The 24,844-nt window shown below is 35.9% G+C and overlaps 2 protein-coding genes and 1 non-coding gene across 3 annotated transcripts; all 3 read right to left on the bottom strand.

Annotated features, from left to right (window-relative positions):
- Nucleotides 1–1,870: 1,870 nt before the first annotated feature.
- On the bottom strand, nt 1,871–2,606 carry LOC113688895 (small ribosomal subunit protein eS10z-like). The gene has a single exon (XM_027206718.2). It carries the CDS (start codon nt 2,567–2,569, stop codon nt 2,024–2,026), a length of 546 nt encoding a protein of 181 aa, XP_027062519.1. The 5' UTR covers nt 2,570–2,606; the 3' UTR covers nt 1,871–2,023.
- Nucleotides 2,607–20,458: 17,852 nt separating this feature from the next.
- LOC140016151 (uncharacterized) lies at nt 20,459–21,520 on the bottom strand. Its single transcript, XM_072069554.1, has one exon. It carries the CDS (start codon nt 21,518–21,520, stop codon nt 20,459–20,461), a length of 1,062 nt encoding a protein of 353 aa, XP_071925655.1.
- Nucleotides 21,521–23,936: 2,416 nt separating this feature from the next.
- On the bottom strand, nt 23,937–24,042 carry LOC113719359 (small nucleolar RNA R71). Its single transcript, XR_003454862.1, has one exon. It is a non-coding gene; the product is annotated as a small nucleolar RNA R71 (small nucleolar RNA).
- Nucleotides 24,043–24,844: the final 802 nt, after the last annotated feature.

Consider the following 24,844-nt stretch of genomic DNA (forward strand, 5'->3'; position numbering starts at 1 on the left):
GATTTTCTACCAACCATACAACATTAATCCACTAATTTAAGCACTAAACCACCATTAATTTCATCATCAATCATCAAATCAGTCCATATATCCAAGTTGGGAGTTCATAGAGCCCACACAACCATTTTTCAAAATATCCAAGCTACCCATATGTATGCATGCTCTTAATTGTACATTACTACTTTCAAAAAACAAGAATTTAAGAGTTGATCGTTACTTACTCGCTTTGATGTTCAAGACAGAAATTTCGGCTCTCTTTAGCTCAAGAAAACCCGCGGATTGTAGCTCCTTTTCTTAGCAAGATGTAATCTCCAAGTGTTGAGCTATGTGTGGTCAAATTTTGGTAGGATTTGGTGATGTTTTGTTGAAGAAATGAAGATGGAAAAATGGAAAACTTTGAGTTGTTTCTTTGCTTCCCTTGGCCGGCTGTTTGGAGCAGAAAAAAAAGAGCTAAAGCTGAAAGTAAGCTTCCGTGAGAAGCTTTATAAGTTGTGGCCAAAAGTTGCTTCAAAATCAATTAGGAATAGTGCGCGTACGCGTGCGTTTTGTGCTCGAATCCTCTTAAGTTTGTTGCACTAGTGCACTAAACCTCTAAGGCACTTGTATTCATACTAATATCATTCACTCTTAATTGTCCCAAAATAAGGGTCTAAAGTCCCTTAATTAAATCGTGCGCGTGAAAACGCGTAATTCCAATTTAAGCGCGATTAAGTGAAATTATCAAGAAATTCTTATAACGATAGTATTACTAACTAATAATTGAATACTTAAACATAAAAATACCTATTTTAAGACTATTGTACAAGTCACCATTTTTTCAAGCTTATTATACTTCCAATTCGGCTATAATCTCCAAACACGTATCCACTATTCTCACTTAATGAGTTTTCATAAATTAAATTTTGAAACAAGTCACTTTAAAAATATAATTAAGCTATAGACTCATGTAATTAGGTCTAAATAGGCTAAAAAATAATATTCAGAGTAAATGGACAATTAAATATTTAAATAAGCTCAAAATGGAATTTAAAATAATAAATTTTGCGAGTCCTCACATGAGTCGAGTTTGAACTCCTCAAATCTCAAATTAACTTTTCTTAATTTACTATTGATCATTCTTACCTCTCCAAAATTAATACACTCTCGATTCAAATATAGTTTCGAAAAACATGTACTTGTTGTTCCGTACTAAACGAGTTTTCGAAAATTAAATTTTCTAACAAAACGCTTTAAAAACATAAGAGAGGCGTTTTTCCATATTAATGGATTTTAAGTAGTCGAATTAGATAATTCGGAGAAAATGAGTGAATAACTATTTAAATAAACCAATAATATATGACGAAAATAATGAAAATTTCAGATCCTCACAAAGATGTTAGGAAATGAAATAGGCAACTTTCTTGTCCACAACTTTGAAGAAAGCAAGGTTCCATCGGATATCCATTCTTAAGCATTGTAACCCAAAGAAAGCAGAACATTCATTAGTCCATGCCAAAAATACCATTCCTACAATTGCATTAACTTGACTACAAGCAACTCACCAGGGCAAATTATAATCTAAGTACACAAGAGAAAGCATATTACTAGAAAACTTATCCGATTATTCTCATAATCAGATTAAAGAATTCAAAAAATCACATATGATATCTAGAAATCAACCACTCAATATTTATAGATTAGCGCTTCAATATACAAATGCAAGGAATTCATAGAGAATCTAGGATGCCAAGAACGAGCAAATTATATCTCTGCCTTATGACAAGAATAAAAATCCTTACTTTGCAATCTCCCGATTATCCTTTCTTTTTATCAGTAACAAGAAGCACCAGCGTATAATCCATTAAACCTAGAAAAAAAGTGCCACCAAATATTTTTAAGAAATTCCTTAGATTGATTTGAAGACCTAGAGCAACCAAAACTGTAGATAGAGTCTCAATCAACTACGTATCTCAACATGCATAACTTTCAACTGCAACATCTGAGAGCCTAAATTGTAAATAACATAATTTAGCAAAACATGAATCTAAGAGAAGCATGAACTTGGTGGTGCTGAACCATAACCTCTAGATCCATGGCCAAAGCCAGGCCTTCCACCAGAACCCCTGAAAGCAGGATGGTAATCCGCAGGAGCTCCACCTTTCTCACCACCAAACTCACCAGGAGGTCCACGGGGACTAGCACGATACCCCTCTCTGTCACCAAATCTGGGCCTATCCCCATCAAACCTTGGTGGTCTGCGAGGGCGGTCACCAGGAGGTCCACCCATAGGACGACCGAAGGGCTTGGCGGACTTCTTAAGAGTAGCAGGAACAATTTCAGAGGGAAGATTGAGGTAAGTCCTCAGGAACTCGATGCCGTCGTTCGTAAGATACCAGTAGTAATGCATCCAAGCGAAGGTTTCCCGGACGTACTCCTTGGACTTGAAGTTCTGCATCAGCTTAATCACCTGCAAGTTTGGGACATCGATCTCAGGATGCTTCGCCAAATTAAAATCTTTCTTCGCATAGAAAACTCCCTCTTGGAACAGGTACTTGGAGATCTCTCTCCTGTTCTTCTCTGGAATTATCATGGCTGCTGTTGAGAATTGGGAAGATAGAGGAGAAGGAGCACGATGACGACAGAGAGAGAGGTAGAGAGATAACATATTGAACACTAGGCAGCCTCCGGTGACCCGATTGTGCAGCAGCTCCTCCTCCTGATTATCCTTGCCAAACTGCTCAGCTGCAAACTTGATAAAATCTCTAGCATAACTATTCTCAAAACAAGTAATATCAAGCCTATTCCTGGGCAAGAAATAAGAATCCTTAAAGTATTCTTTATTGTATACGAATCCTCAAGATTTACCTCAATCGACCTACATTTGATAGAAAATATCAAAATTAGATGGAAAAATTTGAGATTATTTACCTCAAACTATGCGGTGACAACCTTAGCTCTTGTTTTTCTCAAGATTCAGTCTTCTAACTCTGGCTTTCCCCCAAAATTCATGGTCATTTTTTGGTGTTCTTGCCAGCGAGCAAGTGCTGCACCGATCTAGGGATTTTTGCTATCTGCAACTCCACAAAATCTGCACAAATCTTTTGGGTAGCTCAAATTAGGGATGAAAATGGTGGCTCAAAGTGATTTTTTGGATAATTTCAGCAAGATGGCAGTAGAGAGAAGAAGAAGATTATAGTGTCCAAAACTAGCAAGAAGAGGGAAAGAAAGTTTTGTCCGAAATTTTTGCAAGTGTTGTGAGTGTTTTTATCAAACAACAAAGCCAAAACGATGTCGTTTCTGCTTCTTTTGTTCACCCGCCTATACTTCTTCAATTTTCAGCTTCCCGCTTCCATTTTAGCTAAGACCAAAAAATAGCACTTTCATCCTCTTTTGTACGGCTAATTGATCAAATTATTGTTCGAAAAAAAAATCGCAACAATAAGGTTATTATTTTGAGCTTTTTTACTTGACAAGTTGTATCTGGAACTTTATTTGTTACATTAAAACTTTGAAAATTTAGTGTTTTTGGATAAATTTTGGAAAATTTAGTGTTTTTGAAAATTAGTGTTTTTGGAATATTTAGTGTCTTATTAATAATATGTTTATGATTCAAAAAAAATCTTTTAATGCAAATATTTTTGGTATTAATTTAATAATTTTATTAATTATGTACGAAATTGTGGTCTGACAAGACCTAACAAGCTGTTTAGTTGATCAATTAATCAAAATAGTTTGCTAATACATGCATGAAACACTAAATGTATTTAGTACAAATACCGATTTATAAACCATAAGTAATGTGACTATTGTAATTAATAATAAACTCCAGCCATGCGATTGTCAAGATTTTACTTAATTTCATGTTGAATTTTATTGTTCTTTGCCATTATTTTCACACTATGCTAGTCAATAATTTTCCATGTGTTGTCAAGACAATTAGATAGGGAATCCATGATATTTTTTAACCTTAGCTAAGTTCGGTACAAGTTATTAGCTAAGTTTGGAACAATTATAAAAATATGTATATATATTTTATTAAAATATCTTTCTCATTTTGCTAATCAAAAATATCAACTAAAGTGTAAATGAAAGGGTGCCATAATAGAATTAATGAAATCGGTTTATCACATACGAGGCTAAATTGTAAAAGATAAGGTGTCATGATTGAGTTAATGGAATCAATTTATTACATATGGGGCTAAAATGTAAAATTTAGGGTGTCATAATAAGATTAATAAAATTTATTTATCACATATAAGCCACATTGAAAAAATTAGGGTGGCATAGTAGAAATAATGAAAGTGAGTTAGGAACAAGCACTTTAAAAATATGTTTATGATTCAAAAAAAGATATTTTAATGCAAATATTTTTTGTATCAATTATGCACGAATTGTGGTCTGACAAGACCAAACAATTTGTTTAGTTGATCAAATAACCAAAATAGTTTACTAATACATGCATGAAACACGAAATCTATTTGATACATGTACTGATTCATAAACCATATTGTAAATTGTAATACATAACAAACTCCAGTCATGGAATTGTCAAGATTTTTACTTAATTTCATATTAAATTTTATTATTCTCTTCCATTATTTTCACACTATGTTAATCAGTAATTTTCCATATGTTGTCAAGAGAACTAAATAAAGAATTCATGATATTTTTTAACTTTATAACAAGGTATTAGCTATGTTTGGAATAATTAAAAAATACGTAAACATTGTTTTTTACAATACATTCCTCATTTTGCTAATGATAAACACAACCTAAAGTGTAAAAGCATAGGGTGCCATAATAGAATTAATAAAACTTTTCTTTATCACATACGAGGCTAAATTGCAAAAGATAAGGTGTCATGGTAGAGTTAATGAGATTAGTTTACCAAATACGGGGCTAAAATGTAAAAGTTCAGGTGTCATAACATAATTAATTAAATTTACTTGCAGCGTATGGGCCATATAGAAAAAATTAGGGTGGTATATGGGGTTAAAATGTAAAAGTTAGGGTGTCATAGTAGAATTAATAAAATTTATTTACAACACATGGGCTATATTGAAAAAATTAAGGTGGTATATGGGGTCAAAATATAAAAGTTAGGGTGTGATAGTAGAATTAATAAAATTTATTTACAACACATGGGCCATATTGAAAAAATTAAGGTGGTATATGGGGTTAAAATGTAAAAATTAGGGTGTCATAGCAAAATTAATAAAATTTATTTACAACACATGGGCCATATTGAAAAAATTAAGGTGGTATATGGGGTCAAAATGTAAAAGTTAGGGTGTCATAGTAGAATTAATAAAACTTATTTACAACATATGGGCCATTTTGAAAATATTAGGGTGACATAGTAGAATTAGTGAAAGTGAGATGGGAATAAATGCTTTGGACAGTGATGACTGGTTGTTGTCACTAATTTAGAACTGGCAACCATATTGTGACGATATTTTAAGTTGTTACTGTAGGACGAGTTTCAGTGACAACATGTTTTCCAGTCGTCACAATGGTGATCTCCCGTCACACTGGATAGTTGCGCGCCATCCGTATTGTGACGACTTCTCCCGTGTTGTCACTATTGATGGGTGAACCCACGATCAAGTATGACGACATTAAAAGTCGTCACTAAAGTTTTCAATTGTGACAACTTTCTCTCTTGTCGCAGAGAATGTTGTCACAAAAGGCCAAATTTCTTGTAGTGATTTCAACAAATTTTGGGTGTAGTACATAGATGATCATCATCATCATGTTTTTTCTTTGCATCCCCTTTTCTATGCAAAGACAAATAAAAAAGCAGAGATCATTAGTCAATGAGATGAACTTTTCCTTCTTTTCTTTTTTCAAGCATTCTCTAAAGGAGGACTTGAACAAATGATAGTAATTTCGAGAGATGCAATATGTATATTTTACCTTATAACCTTAATAACCAATTGGACCTTAACTACTATTTGAATTGCATGAGGATGTCTAGATTTCTGTTTGAAATTGCTACAAAATGCTTGGATTTTTGCTTGAACTTGTTGTAAATTTCTTATACATTTGTGGGAATGCATTAATAGGAGAATTACTTAGGAAGTACTAAACATTAGATAGAACAACTGGAGAAACACATCATATTCAAATTCACTGCAATGTATTATTTCTACCAATGCAAAGCAATAGTATCCTTGCATCTACAAATTGGTCTTAGTGTGGACCATCCAATATTGATTTATAAATGACCAAATTGGGATTTATCTCTACCTTTCTTGTGCCATTGAAGATTCTAAAGGTATTTTCCATGTTTCCTTGCTCGCAATACCTATCAATCACGAATCATAACTGACCAGAGTGGAATAACTCACACTTACAAACACATTACATTGTAACTTGATTTATATATTCTTGATTCTAAAAAAAAAAACTGATGAGTTTAATGGGCAAACAAACACCTTCAATAAAATTTTTCCAAACAGATTTAACTTGACCATAGTATTGCACAACTTAAATGCCCCTCCAAACACCCATTTCTAGAATATCAATGAATCAGTGTTGTGTAAGTTCTTGACCAATTCATGAAGAAATTCCTCTGCTGTAGCCACACACTTAACTTCCAAAATCAATTGGTGAGAGTAGTACAAGTAATTGGATTAACTCCCTCTGACATGGTTCCCTTTTTTCGTGAGAAGTTTGAACCCAGACTAAGATCAGTACGTTTCACCAGGACTGCCACAGCAAAAGCATCTTGAAACCAAAGGGATGCCCTTCCGCTGAAGCTTATCATCTAAAGGGAGCCAGCCACGAAGTAGCCTCCAAACGAAGAAAGAGACTTTAAGCGGGACCATTGGACTCCAAACCCTTGTATCCATGAGAGAGAGGTTGCGCCGTTGGCGAAGCTCATCCAACTTAAAGTCATATGACAAGCACCATATGAATTCATGATAAGAGCAACAAATGTTCCTGCATAATCCAAGCATGTTTTAGAAAACCCAGATAGTTTCAAACAAATTTCTTGAAAAAGCATAAATAATCAAATTATAAGTCATCAATTCACAAAATACGAACATCAAATAATTTCCTTGTACACCATCCATAACCGTATTATCTTATCTGATTTCAATATATGACTCAAAAAGTTATTAGTCATCAATTCTCAAAGTACGAACATCAAATAATTTCCTTGTACACCATCCAGAACCGTATTATCTTATCTGATTTCAATATATGACTCAAAAAGTTATTCAATGCATGAACAGAAACCAAAAAGCCCTCCCCTCAACTTCTTGATGACCTCATAAACTGTGACGGCCCCACCTCACCCTAGGGCGGGCCAAAGGGTTCGGCGGGTCGCCTGCCCAACTCTCGCCGGGACTTACTCACTCACTATAGTCTTCAAACAAATTCAAGGTAAAACTCAGATATTACATCCAATTCTCCAAGAATTACATAAACTAGTACATCAAGTCGTACATACCACGAGTACCAGAAAGTAAACCCTAGAAAAACTGATAATCATAACCACCACAACAACTATATACATCTTGCTAGTTAACTTATAACAAGTACAAGCTCACTCATCTAAAATCGAAACACTAAACACCTTCCCGAGCGATTCCCCGCGTCGGCCCCCTGCTAAGGAAAACAAATGAAATGGGGTAAGCTATATGCTTAGTGAGCAATCATGGGGAAAAAAAATAAAACTCACATAATTAAACAAGTAAATCAGTATATTTCACATCAATAACAGAAAAGTAACATCACAAGTGTAGGATACGGGTGGCTCCAAAGCCAGTTCAATTCCCCGAACTTGAACGCCTGTTGACACTCCGTCAACCAAGTACTCATGGTCCGTAGACTCCACTTAAACGTTCCCCGTTCACCTTATCAACCCCCGCTGGCCAGTCAACAGCACACAGCAGCTCGAGCGAGATAAAGTAACTTAGCTTTCGTCAAAGTTTTAACAAGAAACTAAATCCCAAGTTTAGCATGGAACTATCTTCGACCAAACCCCAACTGGCTCGAATAGTTCATCTAACCCTTGGAACCGGGTTGGAACCAACCCCTGAGATATCCGATCTCTCAATAGATGGTATCTCTCAACAAGTGCACAACAAGATACTTACCCCAAACAGCACACAGCAAATGGGGTTTAATTCAAGTCACGAGATCACCCCTATCAGCACACAGCAAAAGGGTGATACTCAAGTCATGTAATTCCCCTCCTCAGCACACAGCAAGAGGGTGATGCTCAACATAAAGCATGTATTCTTACATAGGAAATCAAAACAAAGAATGGGCTTAGGTCGAGTGAGATAAAGTACACCCTCGCCTATGTACCCATTTAACATGTACAAAGCACTTTAACAATTTCATATCAATAACCACCCAATTACTCACTTGATACAACTTGGCACGAAAAATGATACAATTCACAAAGCTTGACCGTCACCGTCAAAAGCCTTAAGATCTGTATGGGCAGATTATATACACACATGAGTGAAATGGCCATACAACAGCAATTTATAACTGAAACGATCGAATACAGTTGAAAACGGTTAAAATAATCAAAACGGTTACACGATCTTGTCCATAACGGGAGCTAGGGTTATCGGATCAAAATGTACTAGATAGTGTCTCGAACCTTAGACAAAAGGTTACAACTTCCATGAAGATAACTCAATCCATTTTTCAGTGTATCCAAGTTAAATTTGCAAAATATAAAACTAGGACTCCGAAGACTAGTTTATCTTTCTCGTGAAAATTCGGCGGCATGCCCCTTGTGTTTACCCATTTTCCAGCCATTTATGGCTTCAATATTTTACTCAATCCAACCCAAAGTTATCCATAACACAATTCCATTTCAATAGCCATTCCATAGGCTCACAACAACATAAGAACAAAAATCAAAGTGATAACAAGTGCGGAAATGTAACCTAGCAAAAGACAGATTTGACGCGTGGTTGCGGAAATAACACATCTGAGGCTACGCTTATCGGATTGAGGCACAACTTATACCGTTTCAAAGCTAAGACACAGGGCTACAATTTTCATGAAGATCACTTAGTCCAGTTTCCAATGCAACCTAGTCAAATTCCCACTTTACAGAACCAAAATCCAACTAGTCGGTTAATTAACCGCACTGCACTGGAATGGTCATATCTCAGGTTACCAAGGTCCGATTAAGGTGTTCTTGGTGGCGTTTAAAATCTAAGATAGAATACTAGAACTTTCATGTTTTGGAAAATGGCTAAATCCGAACGGATTATAGTGAATAAAAACAGCCAAAAAGTCTGAACTGTCCACGCGGAACACTGGAATTTAACCTAGAGCAGCGAGGGTATTTTGGTCTTTTCATGTCCTACGTTGCTCCGATTGAGCTGAAATTTTGTAGGCAACTATAAAATACCATTCTATACAACTTTAATGTTTTATGCCAAGCCCAATTCGGCCTCTAACATGGTGCAACAAAAACGGGACAGAAAGAGGGGAAATTTTCCAGAAATCTGGAATTTTTGGGATTTCATGACAATCTATTCATTTTCTTGCTTTCAACACTACCAAAGCCCCTTATATAATCTTATATACAACATATACCCACTATTCAACAAGTCTAGGCAGAAATTTATGAAACCCTAACTTGCATATATCATCCAAAATCATCACAACAACTTGCATATCTTGTAATCAAGCCAAAACATGAACTAGATAACATCTTAAACCAAAATTTTAAAGAACAAGAACCATGATCAGATCTTATACCTCAAAGACAAGCTTGGAAGAGTGATACTCCACTTCCTTTGGAAATTTTTGTTTGCCCTAGCTTCTTAAGCCCACAACTAGCACTTTAATTGGTTTGGAAGTTTGATTTCTCACTTGGATAGCTAAGATCAAGAAGAAGAAAGTTGTTCTTGTTCTCTCTTTTCTCTCTCTCTTTGGTCGGCCAAGCTGCTGAAATAATGAAGAGGAAAGGTGCAAAAATTGGGATAAGAAGGATGGTTACTCTCTTGGTCAAGAAACTCTTAGGTGGCGACAAGTGTCGCCACCACCACCTTTCATTTTTCTCTTTCTTTTCCTTGCCATTTTTAGCCTTAAAATTTAGTCAAGCTAGCTGGAAAATAAGAAGATATTTTGCTCAAGTATTAATGAGCTCATGTGGTAAGAAAGTGGTGGTCAAGTGGGGGGTTCAATAGGTAGTACACGGTACACGTCGATTCGCGCCGTTTTTCTTAAAAACACACGTACTAGGGTTTTTACGTCCCATTCACTAACTTTATATCATTGCTCATAATCACATATTATTTCTCACTTAAAAGTCACTTTTAATCACCAAATTTGATCCTTGCTCCGTACCGAAAAATCATCCGGCGAAAAATCGCGAAAACCCTAATTTGCTCCAATCTTGAAACCGAAAAGTGAAACCCTACTTTCTAGATTCATTGGCACTTATTGTGGGGTGCTTGAGTAGTAGGGCCATAATAAATGAATAATTTTCAAATAAAAGGAATTTTAAGAAAAATGTGATGAATTTTACAATTTCATAGAATGAAATTAGGGTTTTGAGTCAAATATGAGGGATTTAAACATAGTCACAAGTAAACTAGGGTTTTTGATTAAAATTTTAGGGTTTCTAGTCTTTTAAAACAAAATAAGGTTTTAAATCAAACCCTAAGAAATAACTTTAATATCTTCTTTGAAACAAAATAATGTTTTAAAAAATAAATAAACTAAAGAAACCGTAGGATCCTCTTTGAGACTAAACAACAATAGCATCCTAAAAGTTGGGGTGTCACATAAACACCCAGGGCTAAGCCAAGTTCAGTGCACCCCCACACTAGTGCTTTTGAAACTGCACTACTTGAAAAAACTCATCCTTGGCTATTAGGCAATATATCCAGAGCAGCAAACGGTGAGCATATCCATATGCTATCATCAATTATTTCACCAAAGACAATGCATCATCCTACTTTCCGGAATTCACTGGGACATGAATGAGTACAACATAACAACTCGGATATTAAAAAGACAATCCATAGATACCACATATGGCACTAAAACCAAAATGCTTTACAAATAGATATAGTGACGTAATATTTTCTATGCATATGTTAGTCTCGTGTAGAAAACTAAAGCTAAATTTCACATTATTTTTTGTAGTATGATCAATTCACTCAAGTACAAATTTAAAGCCAAGGACCTTGAGAATGATAATTATCCATCTGGAGTACAATAAATCTTTGGTAGGGATAAATATTTGTTATCGCCATATCTACATACGTACAAAAACATAAAGTATCATTATCTGAATAAGCTTTTATTACACTAAAAAAATCATTAGGAAGCAACAAGTATACATCATGTAACAAGATTTCGGCTGTGAATTAGTCAGTTGACCAACTTAACGAGTCAACTGGTTTGGCACTTTAACTCTTCTTTTGTTCAAGAAATCAAAATCTTTCAAGAACAGTTAAAAGAAAGAAAAGATTAATATAAAAGAACTTACCACAAGGATATTTTTTTCCATTGCTCCCCTGTTTCCTGTAAAGGGTACAAGAGTTCAGGTTGTTATTGGCTAGAAGGGAAGTGAAATGCCACATCAATCCGAAACAACATGTGTTTGTTCATTCTATTTTCCATCTTCAGTCGAGTTAAAAGTGACTGATGCATTTATTAGAAGCCTTTCTAATTCTGTTCTTTCTTTTTTTCAAGTCTAAGTTCCTAGAAAGATATACATATGGAAGGAAAAGGTAAAAGGCTAACAAATAAAAAGGCATAAAGCTAAGCTTTCTCCAAGAAAATAATTCATGCAAAGAAAAGTACCATATTAAGCTCCAATATTGCGGTTTAATATAATGAAAGCTCTCCCATACTTAGTCAATCAATACACAACCTACAACATTATCACCTTGTCTCATTTAGACGTTTTACAAAATTTTCTAAAGCTCCAGAAAGATCCAATTTGATAAGTTATTGTGTTAGAAAGTTATTTCCAAGGCTAATAGAATAAGTCCAAGGAATTGGCCACAACTAAGCAAAAATTTAGGTGAAAACCATGCAATGCTCAAACTATTACGACTTGGAATAAAGAGATAATTATCAACATGTATGGTGCTAGGAATCTAGTAGAATAAGAAAATAAATCATGCAATAATGAGTAAATAAAGGTTAAGTAAAAAAACCTTTGGCCTTCAAATTCAATCAATTGGCATGATAGTTGATAATAACCGATAGCATGGCTAATCATCAAACTGTCAAAAGAGAACACCAACGGGAAAGAAAAGAGAAGGAAGCAAAATATAAGTTAGCAAACAACACAAAATAGAGGAACTTGAGCTCAGCAGCAAGGACTAGAGATAGATTGATAACATCTTACTTTTAATAACTGTCTCTATCGAAGTGCAGCAAGAAGAAGAGAAGGAATGATGCCTTCCACTATCAAAAAGATTAGTGAAGCAAAGGAAAACAGTAAGTGGTGACATTTGAGTTTTGTAGTCTCACCGGTTCTACAAAAGCTTAATAACTTCAATAAGAAAGTTTACCTTGTTCAATTATATAAGCAAATATAGGTCATCGACAACGAGAATGAAATTTTACCTACATAATATGTGATATGGAATCTAGTTGGTTTTGAAGCTTATCAGGTCCGTTTGCATCAAGCTAGGGTCATCACGTTGTGTCTTGGCCGAATGGTCTAGTTTATTAGCTATTTGTCATTTGTTTCCATTGTTCATGTCCTTTCGTTAATTTCAGTTTTGAGTTTAATTGTTTAACTCACTTAGTTTAGTTAAATAAAAGGCTTAGTGATGTTGACCAAAGATAATAGCCGAATTAGAGTTAATTCTTAGGGTTGAGAGTTTAGTTTTGCGTCTTCTAGTTGGATTAGGAGTTGGTCGTGTAAAAGGCTATAAAAGGCCATAGTTTCTAACATTTTTAGTAGAGAATCAGATTTTGAGAAAATTTTCCAGAATTCTTTCGTGAGAGAAAGAGCTCTTTTGGGCTTGTGAAAGCCGTCTTGAACATTTTAGAGTAGGCCTAAGGTGTTTCGTTGACTTATCAGTCGAGTATTCACCTTGATTGTGGTATCGTTCTACCCATTCTAATCAATCTCGAACTGTCCTTGATTGATTACGAATTCCATTCCCAAATATTGATCGTTAACTTAGATCCAAGGCTTGTGGTTCATGTTCTTAATTCATCTTGGCGTATCGAGAATTATTTCAGTTGGTATCAAAGCCAGGTTGGAGGTATCAACGTTACATCCCTTTTGTTTTGTTTAGTTCTAGGGTTTCGTTTGTTTATCTTCTTGTCCGAATTTGTGCAGTCCAATTCGTGACTTATTTGTGTTGTTCCTTCGTTTATCTTGTCTTGTATTGGTCAAAAAAAAAAATTACTGTCCGTACCTCTTGTGATAGAAACGCTATGGTTTCTTGAGTTTTCCATAGCTGTTCACGTGTCTCTATTGCTGTCCATTTCTTGTTGCAATGTTTAGGTCGAGTTTGTCTTGTTTTTGTGTCTTGTTGTCGTGTGTCTTGAAGTCTTGCATCACTTAGAGTCAAGAAAACACCAAAAAAAAAAGATTTCGGTTCCTTGAGTTATTAAGCAATCCGTGGTTGTTTCTTGTCACCAAGTGCAATCCGTGGCTGATTTCCTTGATTTCTTGAAAAGCATTTATAGTTATTGAAATTTCTGGACAAAGTCTTGAATTTCTTGAAGTTTCTTGATCAATTTCTTCGAAATTTTGAAGTTCTTGGATTGAAAAGTAGGGGTTTCTTGAAAATCTTGAACCAAAGTTTCCAAACCTTGAGATTCTTGAAAACCTAGTTCATCATCTTGAACCTGGAAATTTACGGCTGTTCTTGTTCTTGTTTCTTGAGTTGATCCGTGAATAAAAAAAAAGAAGGGGAAGAAAAAGAATCTAGTCTTGTTCTATGAAAAAAAAATACAAAAGGAGGACAAGACATACAGATCACAATCTTTTTGAATGTTCCGGATCATAATCTTGAATTCGGTAACAAGAAGACAATTGTGAATTGGAAACCAAAGTTGACTCGAATCTTTGTTTCCAAAAGCTGGACAACGAAACCTAGTTCAATTAGGCTTACAATATCCAGCTGCAAAACCGGAAAATACACCTGGGAAATATACCAAACAAACACCTTATCTCTGAAAGATAAAGCCCATAACCATTCGCAGCAACTTCCAAATTTCCAGCCATCACACCTAGTTGGGTAGAGTTTTCTAGGCTCCAAAAAAATTCTGCTGCATTGTGTCCTCTTATTCCAAATTTTAAGTTGATTGTCCAGCCACAAATAATTCATCCTTGAGTCTTATTTCCAGTTTATAGTCGATTCTTGATAGTCCATATAACTCCAAATCAGTCTTGGACTATAAAAGTTACTAGTTTCCTAATTCTAGTTTCTTTGTCCAAGTCCAACACCTTCCAGAAATCTTTGAGTCAATGTTGTCCAAGTCCAAACAGGTTTTGTAGAGTAATTTTCCAGCAATATTTTAAGTGTCCAGTGCATCAAAATTCTGGTACATAATCCGTATCCTTGTTACCAAAAAAATCTGTCCAGATCTTAAACTCATTGCATAGGGTTTGTCGAGTTCAATTAGAGTGCACCTTTACCAAGCAAATCTGCAAATTTCCAGCACCTTTTATTCGTGTTCCAACTCTTGTTTTGCTTGAAAAATCCTGACCGAGCTATAAGCAAGTGAATACTACTTGATAAGTAGAATTCATCTTAAGGATAGCTCTAAGTTATTCAAGGCCAACAAGTAACATCCATTAGAGCTTGATTGTGAGCTCACTGGAGTGATTGAGCGCAAATACGAGCCTTGAAGGTAAACACTAAGGGAGTGTGTGAGGAAAAACACACTTGTTTCTTGCTTACTCTTTTTGTAGGTTACCTTAACATGTCAAACGGAGAGGAATCATGTATTGCTGACTCTAAGCTTACCATAGAGGCTATGATGAGTGCATTCCAATATAAGATGAGATTGGAATTTGACTCATTGCATGAACGGATGGATCATCTTGAAAATTTCCAAAATCGAAGTGGAACAAGCCAAGGAAGGAGTAATAGAGCAGAAAATGGAGCTTCTAATGATGAATATGAGGAGGATGAAGGTCATTTAAGGGCTGTCCGAAACAACAATAAGAGAAGTGATGACCAAATAAAGGGTATCAAGCTAAAAATTCCATCTATCCGAGAAAAATCCAACCCCAAGGCTTATTTGGAATAGGAGAGGAAGATTGAGATGATATTTGAATGCAATAGCTACACAGACAAGCAGAAAGTAAAACTTGCAGCTGTGGAGTTCATTGACTATGCATCAGTATGGTGGAATCAACTACGCCTTAGTCGTAGAAGGAATTGTGAGCGGGCTTTGGAGAATTGGGAGGAGTTGCAAGGATTGATGCGGAAGAGATTTGTGCCTAACTATTATCATCGAGACTTGCATAATAGATTACAAACTCTTACTCAAGGCAATATGTCCGTGGAAGATTATTACAAGGAGATGAAGATGGCGATGATGAGGGCTGACATTCAAGAAGATTTAGAATCCACAATGTCCAGCTTTTTAAATGGTTTGAGGCCTGAAATTGTCAAGATAGTTGAGCTCCAACACTATCTAAATATGATTGAGTTGTTGGACAAGGCGTTGAAGGTGGAAATGCGCCTCAAGAGGAGGGGTAACACTCGCCTTAATTCTAACTCTCAAGCTAGGAGTTGGCATGATCCTCCTTCAAGATGTGAGGACAAGTATGTGGAACCTTCTCAACCACCAAAATCAAGGCCAATGGAAACTAAACCACCAACTAAAACTGAGGTGGAGGTTGGTACACGCACTTCAAAACTATAGAGTAGGGATGCTAAATGCTTCAAGTGTCAAGGTTTTGGACACATAGCATCTCAATGTCCCAACCAAAGGACCATGCTCATCCTACCTGATAGAGAAGTTGTGTCGGATAATAAGGACGATTGTGAAGGTATACTGCCTTTAGTGGAGGAAAGTGACAACTTGGAGGAAGAATTGCCTTCTGAAGGGAACGTGGGAGTCTTGGTTGTAAGAAAAATGCATGCTGCCCAAGCTTTAAAGGATAAAGATGTACAACGGGACAAATTATTCTACACTCACTACCACATCAAGGACAAGTTGTGTAGTCTAATAATTGATGGTGATAGTTGCACCAATGTAGCGAGCTTGTACATGGTTGAGAAATTGGTTCTTTCAACCACCAAACACCCTAAGCCATGTCGACTCCAATGGTTAAATAATGATGGTGGTGAACAAGTTTATTGGCAAGTGAAGGTACCATTCCGCATTGGTAAGTATGAAGATGAAATGGTATGTGACGTAGTACCAATGCAAGCAAGTCACTTGATCTTATGTCTTCCTTGGCAATACAACAAAGTTGTCCACTTTGACGGTCGCTTGAATAAATATTCCTTCATGCATTATAATAGAAAAGTTACCCTTGTTCCCCTTACCCCTAGACAAGTTCAAGAGGATCAAGTGAGATTACATGAGGAATATGAGTCAGAGTGTGAGTTGAGGAAAAAGGAAAAGAGTGAGACCGATAGTGATGATGAGAGAAAGGCATTAGTTAGTTTGTGTGACGACCCCATCTCTTTCTAGGGCGTACCCTAAAAGTTAGCGGGTCGTCTGTCTAACTCTTGACAGGACTCACCAATTTCACATCAACTTCAGAGATAACAGTTGGATAACTCCCACTAATTTTTACATTAACTTTAGAGATACCATTTTCATAAAACAAAAAAACCAACCATTCAAGTCCTTTTTACATTACCTAGTTGAATACAAAAACTTCAACCATAATATGATACTAAAGGGATGCACAAACACAAAAGTCTTCACGCTAACTTTCTAAGATAGCTCGTTCAATCCCCGACCACCAACTCCTGTAAGGAAAACAAAACTAAAGGGTTGAGCTGGAGCTCAGTGAGGTTTGCCGAGCAAGTAACATTTAACAAATACTTAAATCAGTACAATTAAGCAAGTAGTGCACATTTCACTGTACAATCACTTTTAAAAGGATACAAACTCCTCTTGGGAGTCGTTTCAATATCATTGTACATTCACTTCAGTGCCATGAGACACTCATTTCAATGTCATTGTACACCCCGTCAATTCACCTCCTTATGTCCTCCAAGACAATAAACAATCCCCTACAGTCAATGATCAGTTCAATAATCTACCAACTTCAAGGTAATACTCGAGTATACTGAAACATTTACCCAGAGCTTCCGTCCTATCCGACCAAGCCCTTTTGCCGGCTCGAATAGTCCGTTGAACAGAGGGTTTTGGGCCCAGTTCAGCCGATGCGATAAAGCACACATACAGCTAACATTCATGCACACATACAATAACATTTGACCAATTTTCAACCCTCAAACTCATCTAAGACGAGTGCGATAAAGTACACCCCCGACTTAGAAAGCGAGGGACAATTGATTTACACATCACAAGGAATCGCTAGCAATATTCGTAATAAGTACATTTATCACATAATTTCATTTAAGAAACATAAACAGTTAAGCACATAGTTCGGCAACACTCACCAAATATTCAAATAACTACTCTTGGGCGTCGAGGTGGTTTCTTGGCTCATAGCTACTTCCTAAAGCAAGTTAATAAATTCAAGGTAAATACATAATTTGTAGATGTTTACTTATTATTTATTACCCAATTATTTAACCTATTAAAATCAAGTTTGACCTTAAAATACAACATATAATATATATTCACTATTCATTCTACCTTTTATTTCGAAACTCATTGACTTTATCATTTTAACCAAGAAATATACATATACTTTAAGGTTATAATTTATAAATATTTAAATTAGGATTAAACTATTTTTCACTTAAGATTTTAAGGTTCAAGCTTAGGTACACTCCATTGGTTCCCGTTTAACTAGCTAGATTCTAAGCCGTTTGTAGTTTAAATTTTATTCTACTATACCAGCCTCTCAAGTTATTTAGTTTTCAAAATGCTTGTGAAGACAAGATTAAGTAATTAGAAGCCATTTTATATATATAGCTATAACAAGTTACCTTATATTCTCTATAAATATCATAGAAGCTTATTTCATCATCACCTCGGCCAACTACAAAAATTCAAGCAATATTACCTCCAATTTTCCGTAAAAACTCCATCTTTCACTTGCTTAAAGCACTAAATACGTAACATACATTTGGTCCAGCTTAAACCAGTGCAAATAACACCTAATTTCAGCAGATTGTTCAACCAAAAGCCCCGCACAAAACCTGTCATCAGCTATGGCATTAATCATTAACTCTTCCAGCAATATAGCAGTTTGGTTTAAAGCTTTTTCCTCCCTAATTTCTTCAGTTTAACCCCGACTCATTGTGATAAATACAACCATTAAACTACAGAGTAGCCTTAAATCTTAGATATGACAATTCTCAGAGTTGGAGTTTGAAAGGAAAACTGATCAGGAACTTATTCTCCTTCTCGGCCATCTTAGCAGATTTCATTAGCTTTCTTCGCCAAATTCAGCTAGAATTTCCAAGGTTTTTATTAGCTTCAAATGCAAATATCTGTTAAAACAAGAGATTAAACATATCTCATGCATTTGTTGGTAAGTGTCTCCAAAATATCAAGCAACAGTTGCATAATCTGTCCTCATTCCCTCGACACAACATTTTCCAGCAGGTAAGTAGTTACTAATCAAGCTTTCCTTTAGCATAACTTACCAGTATCTAAAATTCATCATGCATGTTGGGATTAATGTGTTAGAAAGTGTTTGGGCCACAAGATGATATTCTGCAATCAAATTCTATAGATAAAGCTGGGAAATTTCCATCTTCCTCCTTCGGTCAGCTTAGCAGAACATCCTATTACTTCTTGCGCAAACTCCCTCTCAAGTTACCAACTCTGCTTTAAATCCTCAGATAGAGTAAGAGTGTGAACTTATAGCCTGTATTTTTAGAAGAAAATTGTTCCATACTTTCAATTAATAAGCTGCACAACCAGTTCCTTTCTCTCGGATGGAGCTGAAAGAATTCCAGCAGGTTTCTTTCTTTGTTTTCAACTCAAGGTTTCAACTTTCACAGGTTTCCATAGCTAAACTTTATTTAATGCCAGAAATAAACATTTTCATGCATTTCCTATAATTTTCTTCCATTTTTCCATTGATAACCAGCTCCAATTCATTTAGCCATCTCTCGGTTCCAATAGATACAGTCCAGTTCCACTTTTACTCCTTCATCAGATTTCTCCTAGGTGAAAACTTATTATTCCATGCCAAAACCTAACATGCAGTCCATATATTCAGTTATATTCAAGAAATAAAATGGGGGTTACAAGATTCTTACCTTTTTCTGTTAAGTTTTAATAGTTGCAGATTGCTCCTGCTCCAAGCTTCGGTTCCTCTAACTTTTGCACCAGCTCTCCCCTTTTTTTTCCTCACTGATGCAGTTGATACGTGAAGTTGCAAGCTGGTTTCTCCTCTTATCACTCACTTAGCTCTCAGTTTAGGATGGTTAAGAAATGACAGAAGAAGATGCTGTTTGGTTCTCATTTTCTCCTCTCGGTGGCTGACTTCTCAAAGCTTCTTCACTGGGTGGTGATTATTCCAAAGTTTCTCCACTCAGTTCTTACTTCTAAAGCTCTGATAACCTGCTAGTCGCATGGTAGTTTAACTAGGATGAAGGGTTAGTTAGGTCATTTGATATCAACTTATTTGCTTGCTAAGGGGCTGTGGTTTCATTAATTCATACATTAACTCTTAACTTTATTTGTATTTCCTTGATCTAGTAATTTTCACACATTTGGTTTTAAAGAAAATTAACTAGATATGTAACTTATTCGACTATAATATTTTCAAATGACACAAATTGCAATATGCATATCATATGTTTATTTGATCCATAAAATAAAATTTTTTCTACACTATTCTAGGATATTTCTAAATCCTCAATTTACTAGAAATTAAATTTTAGACATTTAATTTAACCAATTATTTATTATATAATATTTCTAGTAACAAAATGAAGGTAATACTTGCAATGCTTACACAAAATTTTCTCGAGTTCTCATAGTTCGGCCAAAAGGGTGTATGAAGATAGGAAACATAACTTGTTAGTAAGAGTTGAGCTTGATAAGAGGTTCCTTCTTGTAACTTTACTGACTTGTTTGCTACTAGTTTTCTCTCCTTTTGGCAGGTTAAGCAAACGTACGTGGATCTGTAAGATTGTTGTCCGAATTCAACTTCCCTTGCCGCCATTCTTTATTATGAAGATGGGGATGAAGCAATTCCAGAAATTTCTATCTTATTGCCTTCGTTTCTTTCTTCATATTGTGTTCATGCTTCTTAAGTACATTTAACTCATTTTTGTAGACAATAGGGCTTTTTTTTTTTTTTTTTTTTGTTGATGTTCTTTTTTTTTTTTTTTTTTTTTTAACATGAAACTTCTTTTTTATTTAGGTAAAAGAAAACAAACTATTACACAAGCCTAATTTTTCGAATTGAAGGCATTCCTAGCTTATCCAGACGAATTGCTCCACGAGCCATAGGTGGAAATGTATTAAATGTCTCATATATCTTGAGTTGCTGCTGTGGATGAGATACGCCCTCGTTGGACAACACATCAGCCACTGTGTTTGCTTCCCTGTAGCAATGGGAAAATCGATCTGGATCATCCATGATCTGCCAAATCTGCCTAATAACCCGTCTAATGTGCCAAGGACAATGAATGCGATGCTGGAGAATTCCAATTAATATCAACGAATCAGATTGCACATAGAGATTCAAATAACCGCTATGTGCACTGATTTGGAGACCAATAAGGAGGGCACGAGCTTCTGCGTGGAGACATGTTGTTTCCCCAAAATATGCCGAGAAACCAATCAAAGGTAGGCCATTTGAATCCCGAAGAACTCCACCGCCTCCACCCACTCCTGGATTACCTTTAGAACATCCATCCGTATTAAGTGTGAGGCGACCAGATTCCTTCGTTTCCCATCGTACAAGTTTATATGTAAACCTAACCTCCGATGAATTAGGCCAGTCATACAAATGATAAAATGATGGTACTCGGAGAGGTTTTTTGAAAAAAATTCCCACCATGGATTGGATTTCGGAAAAAATGGCATGACAAATGGCAATCAATCTCATCTGGACATCGTCAAACATTGCTTTATTTCTTGCCTTCCAAATATGCCAACACACAACACTGGGAAGAACCCGTCCAATGAACCGACGTATCTCAGAATCGTATGAATTCAACCACCAACCCACTATGCGGAGTCTCAAAGATGACCCTGATAAATCAAATCCACATGCAGCTCCAAAATAATTCCAAATTGTTGATGCTATATTGCCATTTGAAAATAAATGTTCGATTGATTCCTCAGATGCCAATGGACAGCAAAAACACTTTGATGGAAGATGAAAACCAATGTTACGTAACCTGTCGGGTATTGGCAGTCTCCCCAGCAACAGTCTTAACATGAAGAAAGAAACTTTCAAAGGAAGACAAGGATGCCAAATTCTATCAAACACCATTGACGTGTTACGGGCTTGCCTAATATCCCGAAAAGCTGAAGCAAGAGAGAAATTTCCAGAAGAAGTAGGCATCCATATGACTTCCGCTTCACCCCCTTCTTCGGGGACCGGGTGGTTTAAAATGGAGGTCACCATTTGACTTGGAAGTGACTGACATAACCGACTCGTATCCCAATGTCCATTACTGATAAAGTTACTAAAAGATAAGTTTGGGATAACCGTGGCTTGGAGGAATAATGCACCATTACCCAACCAATTGTCGTACCAAAAATGACAAGCTCCATTTTTGACCACCCATAGCATAGAAAGTTCCACTTGTCGACTCACATTCACCATCCTTTTCCAGAGTGCCGAGTCTGTTGTTTTGATTTCTACCTGGCAGGGATGTTGTTGTCTACAGTACTTTGCTTTCATAAATTGAGCCCATAACGATATCCCCTTTCTGAAATTCCACCAAAGCTTGAATGAAAATGCTCTGTAGACGTCCTGAAGTCTTCTAAAGCCAACTCCTCCCTCGTCTACTGGATAACACATCAGAGACCACCGTATCCAGTGATACTTGGACATCTCGGGTGATGACCTCCAAAGGAAGGTCGACAAAGTATTTTCTATAGTTCTAAATACTTTAGCTGGGATAATCGATGCTGAGAGCAGATGCAATGGCATCGATGCTAAAACATGTTTGATTAGAACTATCTTACCTCCAAATGAAAGCAACCTTGATTTCCATGTCATAATCCTCCCTAGGATAGACTGACATACTTCCCCAAAATAAGATGATTTACACCTTCCGAAATAGAGAGGAAAGCCTAAATAACGTATCGGAAATGAATGCCAGGTAAAACTGGTGATACGTTCAATCACCCTTCTTCTAGCTAGTGACAAGGATGGATGAACCAAGTAACAACTTTTTTGCACATTTATCAACTGCCCCGAACACCTTTGATACATCTGTAGTACCTGCATGATGGCCTTTAAAGAATGTGAAGATCCAATAGCATAATGTCATGCCTTGGGTCCCCTAGGGTCTTCCCCTAGGGTTGCCTATATCAACTAGTTTGATCATTTCAACTTTTATTTAACTATCTACGATTCCTTGATTACTATTTTGTATTTAGGCATATGTAGTAGAGTAAGTGCAAATTATTCTCTATATGTGTAATATTCATGCCAAAATACTAATCTTGATCCATAATTGTCTTGTATTGATATTTTTATATGGCAAATAAGGCTAGTAATTGGTTGTTCCCTTTTATGAACCCTTAGAAAGAATTGTGGTGTTGATTAGGTGATTGCATGTGTCACGGGTTGTCATCATCTTAAACTGGTTCTTAGTTTTAAATGCTATTGTTAGATTAATTTGGGATTGCATCATATCTAGATAGTCTGATAATAAGAATATAGTTAGAGTTTGTCATTCTAATTATTGAATTTAGAGAATTTGCAAGTTACTACTGGCATCTAGGATAACTTAGCCCTAGTGGTTAATTAAAAACTGGACCTTTAGAAGTTAATGATCGATCAAAGTGAAACCCTTCGTGTTCTTGGCTTGGCTTTCATTATTTGATTAAACTATTCACTTTTGACATTGCTTTCTTAATTTTGTTAGTGAATTCCTCTTAATTAATTCTAGTTAATTTCATTGACTTGACATTGAAAAATAAAATTTGCAATTGCTCCCTGTAGTTTCAACCTGGACTCCCACTGCTACAAGTTTTGGCTTTCTAGTAATTAATTTTTAATACTCGTGGCAAATGATCAAAATTTTGGCACCATTATCGAGAAATGGTGTTATTTCTTTTTTTTCTTTGTAATTTTTGTTATTGATTAATGTTTTATATATATACTTTGATTCTTAATAGGTTTCTGGATTTATTACCCGGTCTTCCAACTCAGAAGAATTGAAATTTGATCTTGAGATAGGGAAGACAGAGAAAAGGCTAAGGAAGCAAAAGAGAATTATTACCTAAGGATTCATCACTAGGTATTCGGATAGTTGTGAAACTAGAGATTAGTAATTCAGACAGTGACACAGAAGAAACAACAGCTAATGCTAATCAAACTCTAAAGGAATTAGCAGCTTATGATCTTAATCATCAACCACTGTGTATTGAGTATCCAACTTTAGATGCTAATACAAATTTTGAGTAGAAGTCTGGGCTTATTTAGTTGTTGCCCACCTGCCATGAGTTATCTGGAGAAGATCCTCATAAGCACTTGAAGGAGTTTCACATAGTTTATGTAGGTTTCAAACCTCAAGGGATTTCTAAAGATCAAATGAACCTGAGGGCTTTTTCATTTTTGTTAAGAGATGCAGCAAAGGATTGGTTATATTATTTACCATCCAAGTTGATCACCACCTGGGGGCAATGAAGGAGCAATTCTTATAGAAGTACTTCTATCATCGAGAATAGTGAATATAAGGAAGGAAATTTGTGGTATTCAGCAATTTGATGGAGAAACTCTCTATGAATACTGGGAGCATTTTAAAAGTTGTGCAATAGTTGCCTTTACCATCAAATAAATGAGCAACTATTAATTCAATACTTCTATGAAGGGTTATTGCAAGTGGAGAGGAATATAATTGAAGTTTCTTGGGGTGGAGTTTTGGTGAATAAGACACTAATATAGGGTAGAATATTAATCTCTAATTTGGCTGAAAATTCTTGACAATTTGGAGTTTGAGCGATCCATCAAACAAAGCATGTTAATAAAGTTGGTACTTCAGAGTTACAAAGACAAATTTTAGAGCTGACATCAATGTTCTATCTATTTGCTGTCGAGAATGCACAATTGGCAAGGGTTTGTAGAATCTGTTCTTCACTAATGCATCCTACCAACATGTGTTCGACACTTCAAGACGACCCGTCAAAGAAAGTTCAAACAATTGGGAGAACGTAAGGGCCACCTTATGGGAGATATGATCTATAGTCAAATACTTACTATCTGGGGTGGAGAGATCATCCCAATTTCAATTATAGTGGCCAAAAAATTCAAGGTCCATATAGGCTCCCACAGCACAGCATCAACAACCAATTCAGTAATAGATGTTGAATAATCCAACTCCTAGTGCTTGCTCATCTTTGGAGGATATGGAGAAACCATTAGCCAAGTCAACTGCACGGTTTCAACAAGAAATGATACAATATAAGTGTGAACAGTATAGTTTCAACGTTCAACCCAGGCAAGTATTCAAGGTCTGGAGATTCTAATACGCAAAATCTGGACATTCTACGGTTGGCAAATCTACAGTTGATTTGAGAGGTCAGAATTCTGGGAAATTACCTTTTCAACCCATTGTGAATCCAAGAGAAAATACAAGTG

The sequence above is a fragment of the Coffea arabica genome, chromosome 1e, assembly GCF_036785885.1.
Source record: "Coffea arabica cultivar ET-39 chromosome 1e, Coffea Arabica ET-39 HiFi, whole genome shotgun sequence".
In the NCBI taxonomy this organism is placed as follows: Eukaryota; Viridiplantae; Streptophyta; class Magnoliopsida; order Gentianales; family Rubiaceae; genus Coffea; species Coffea arabica.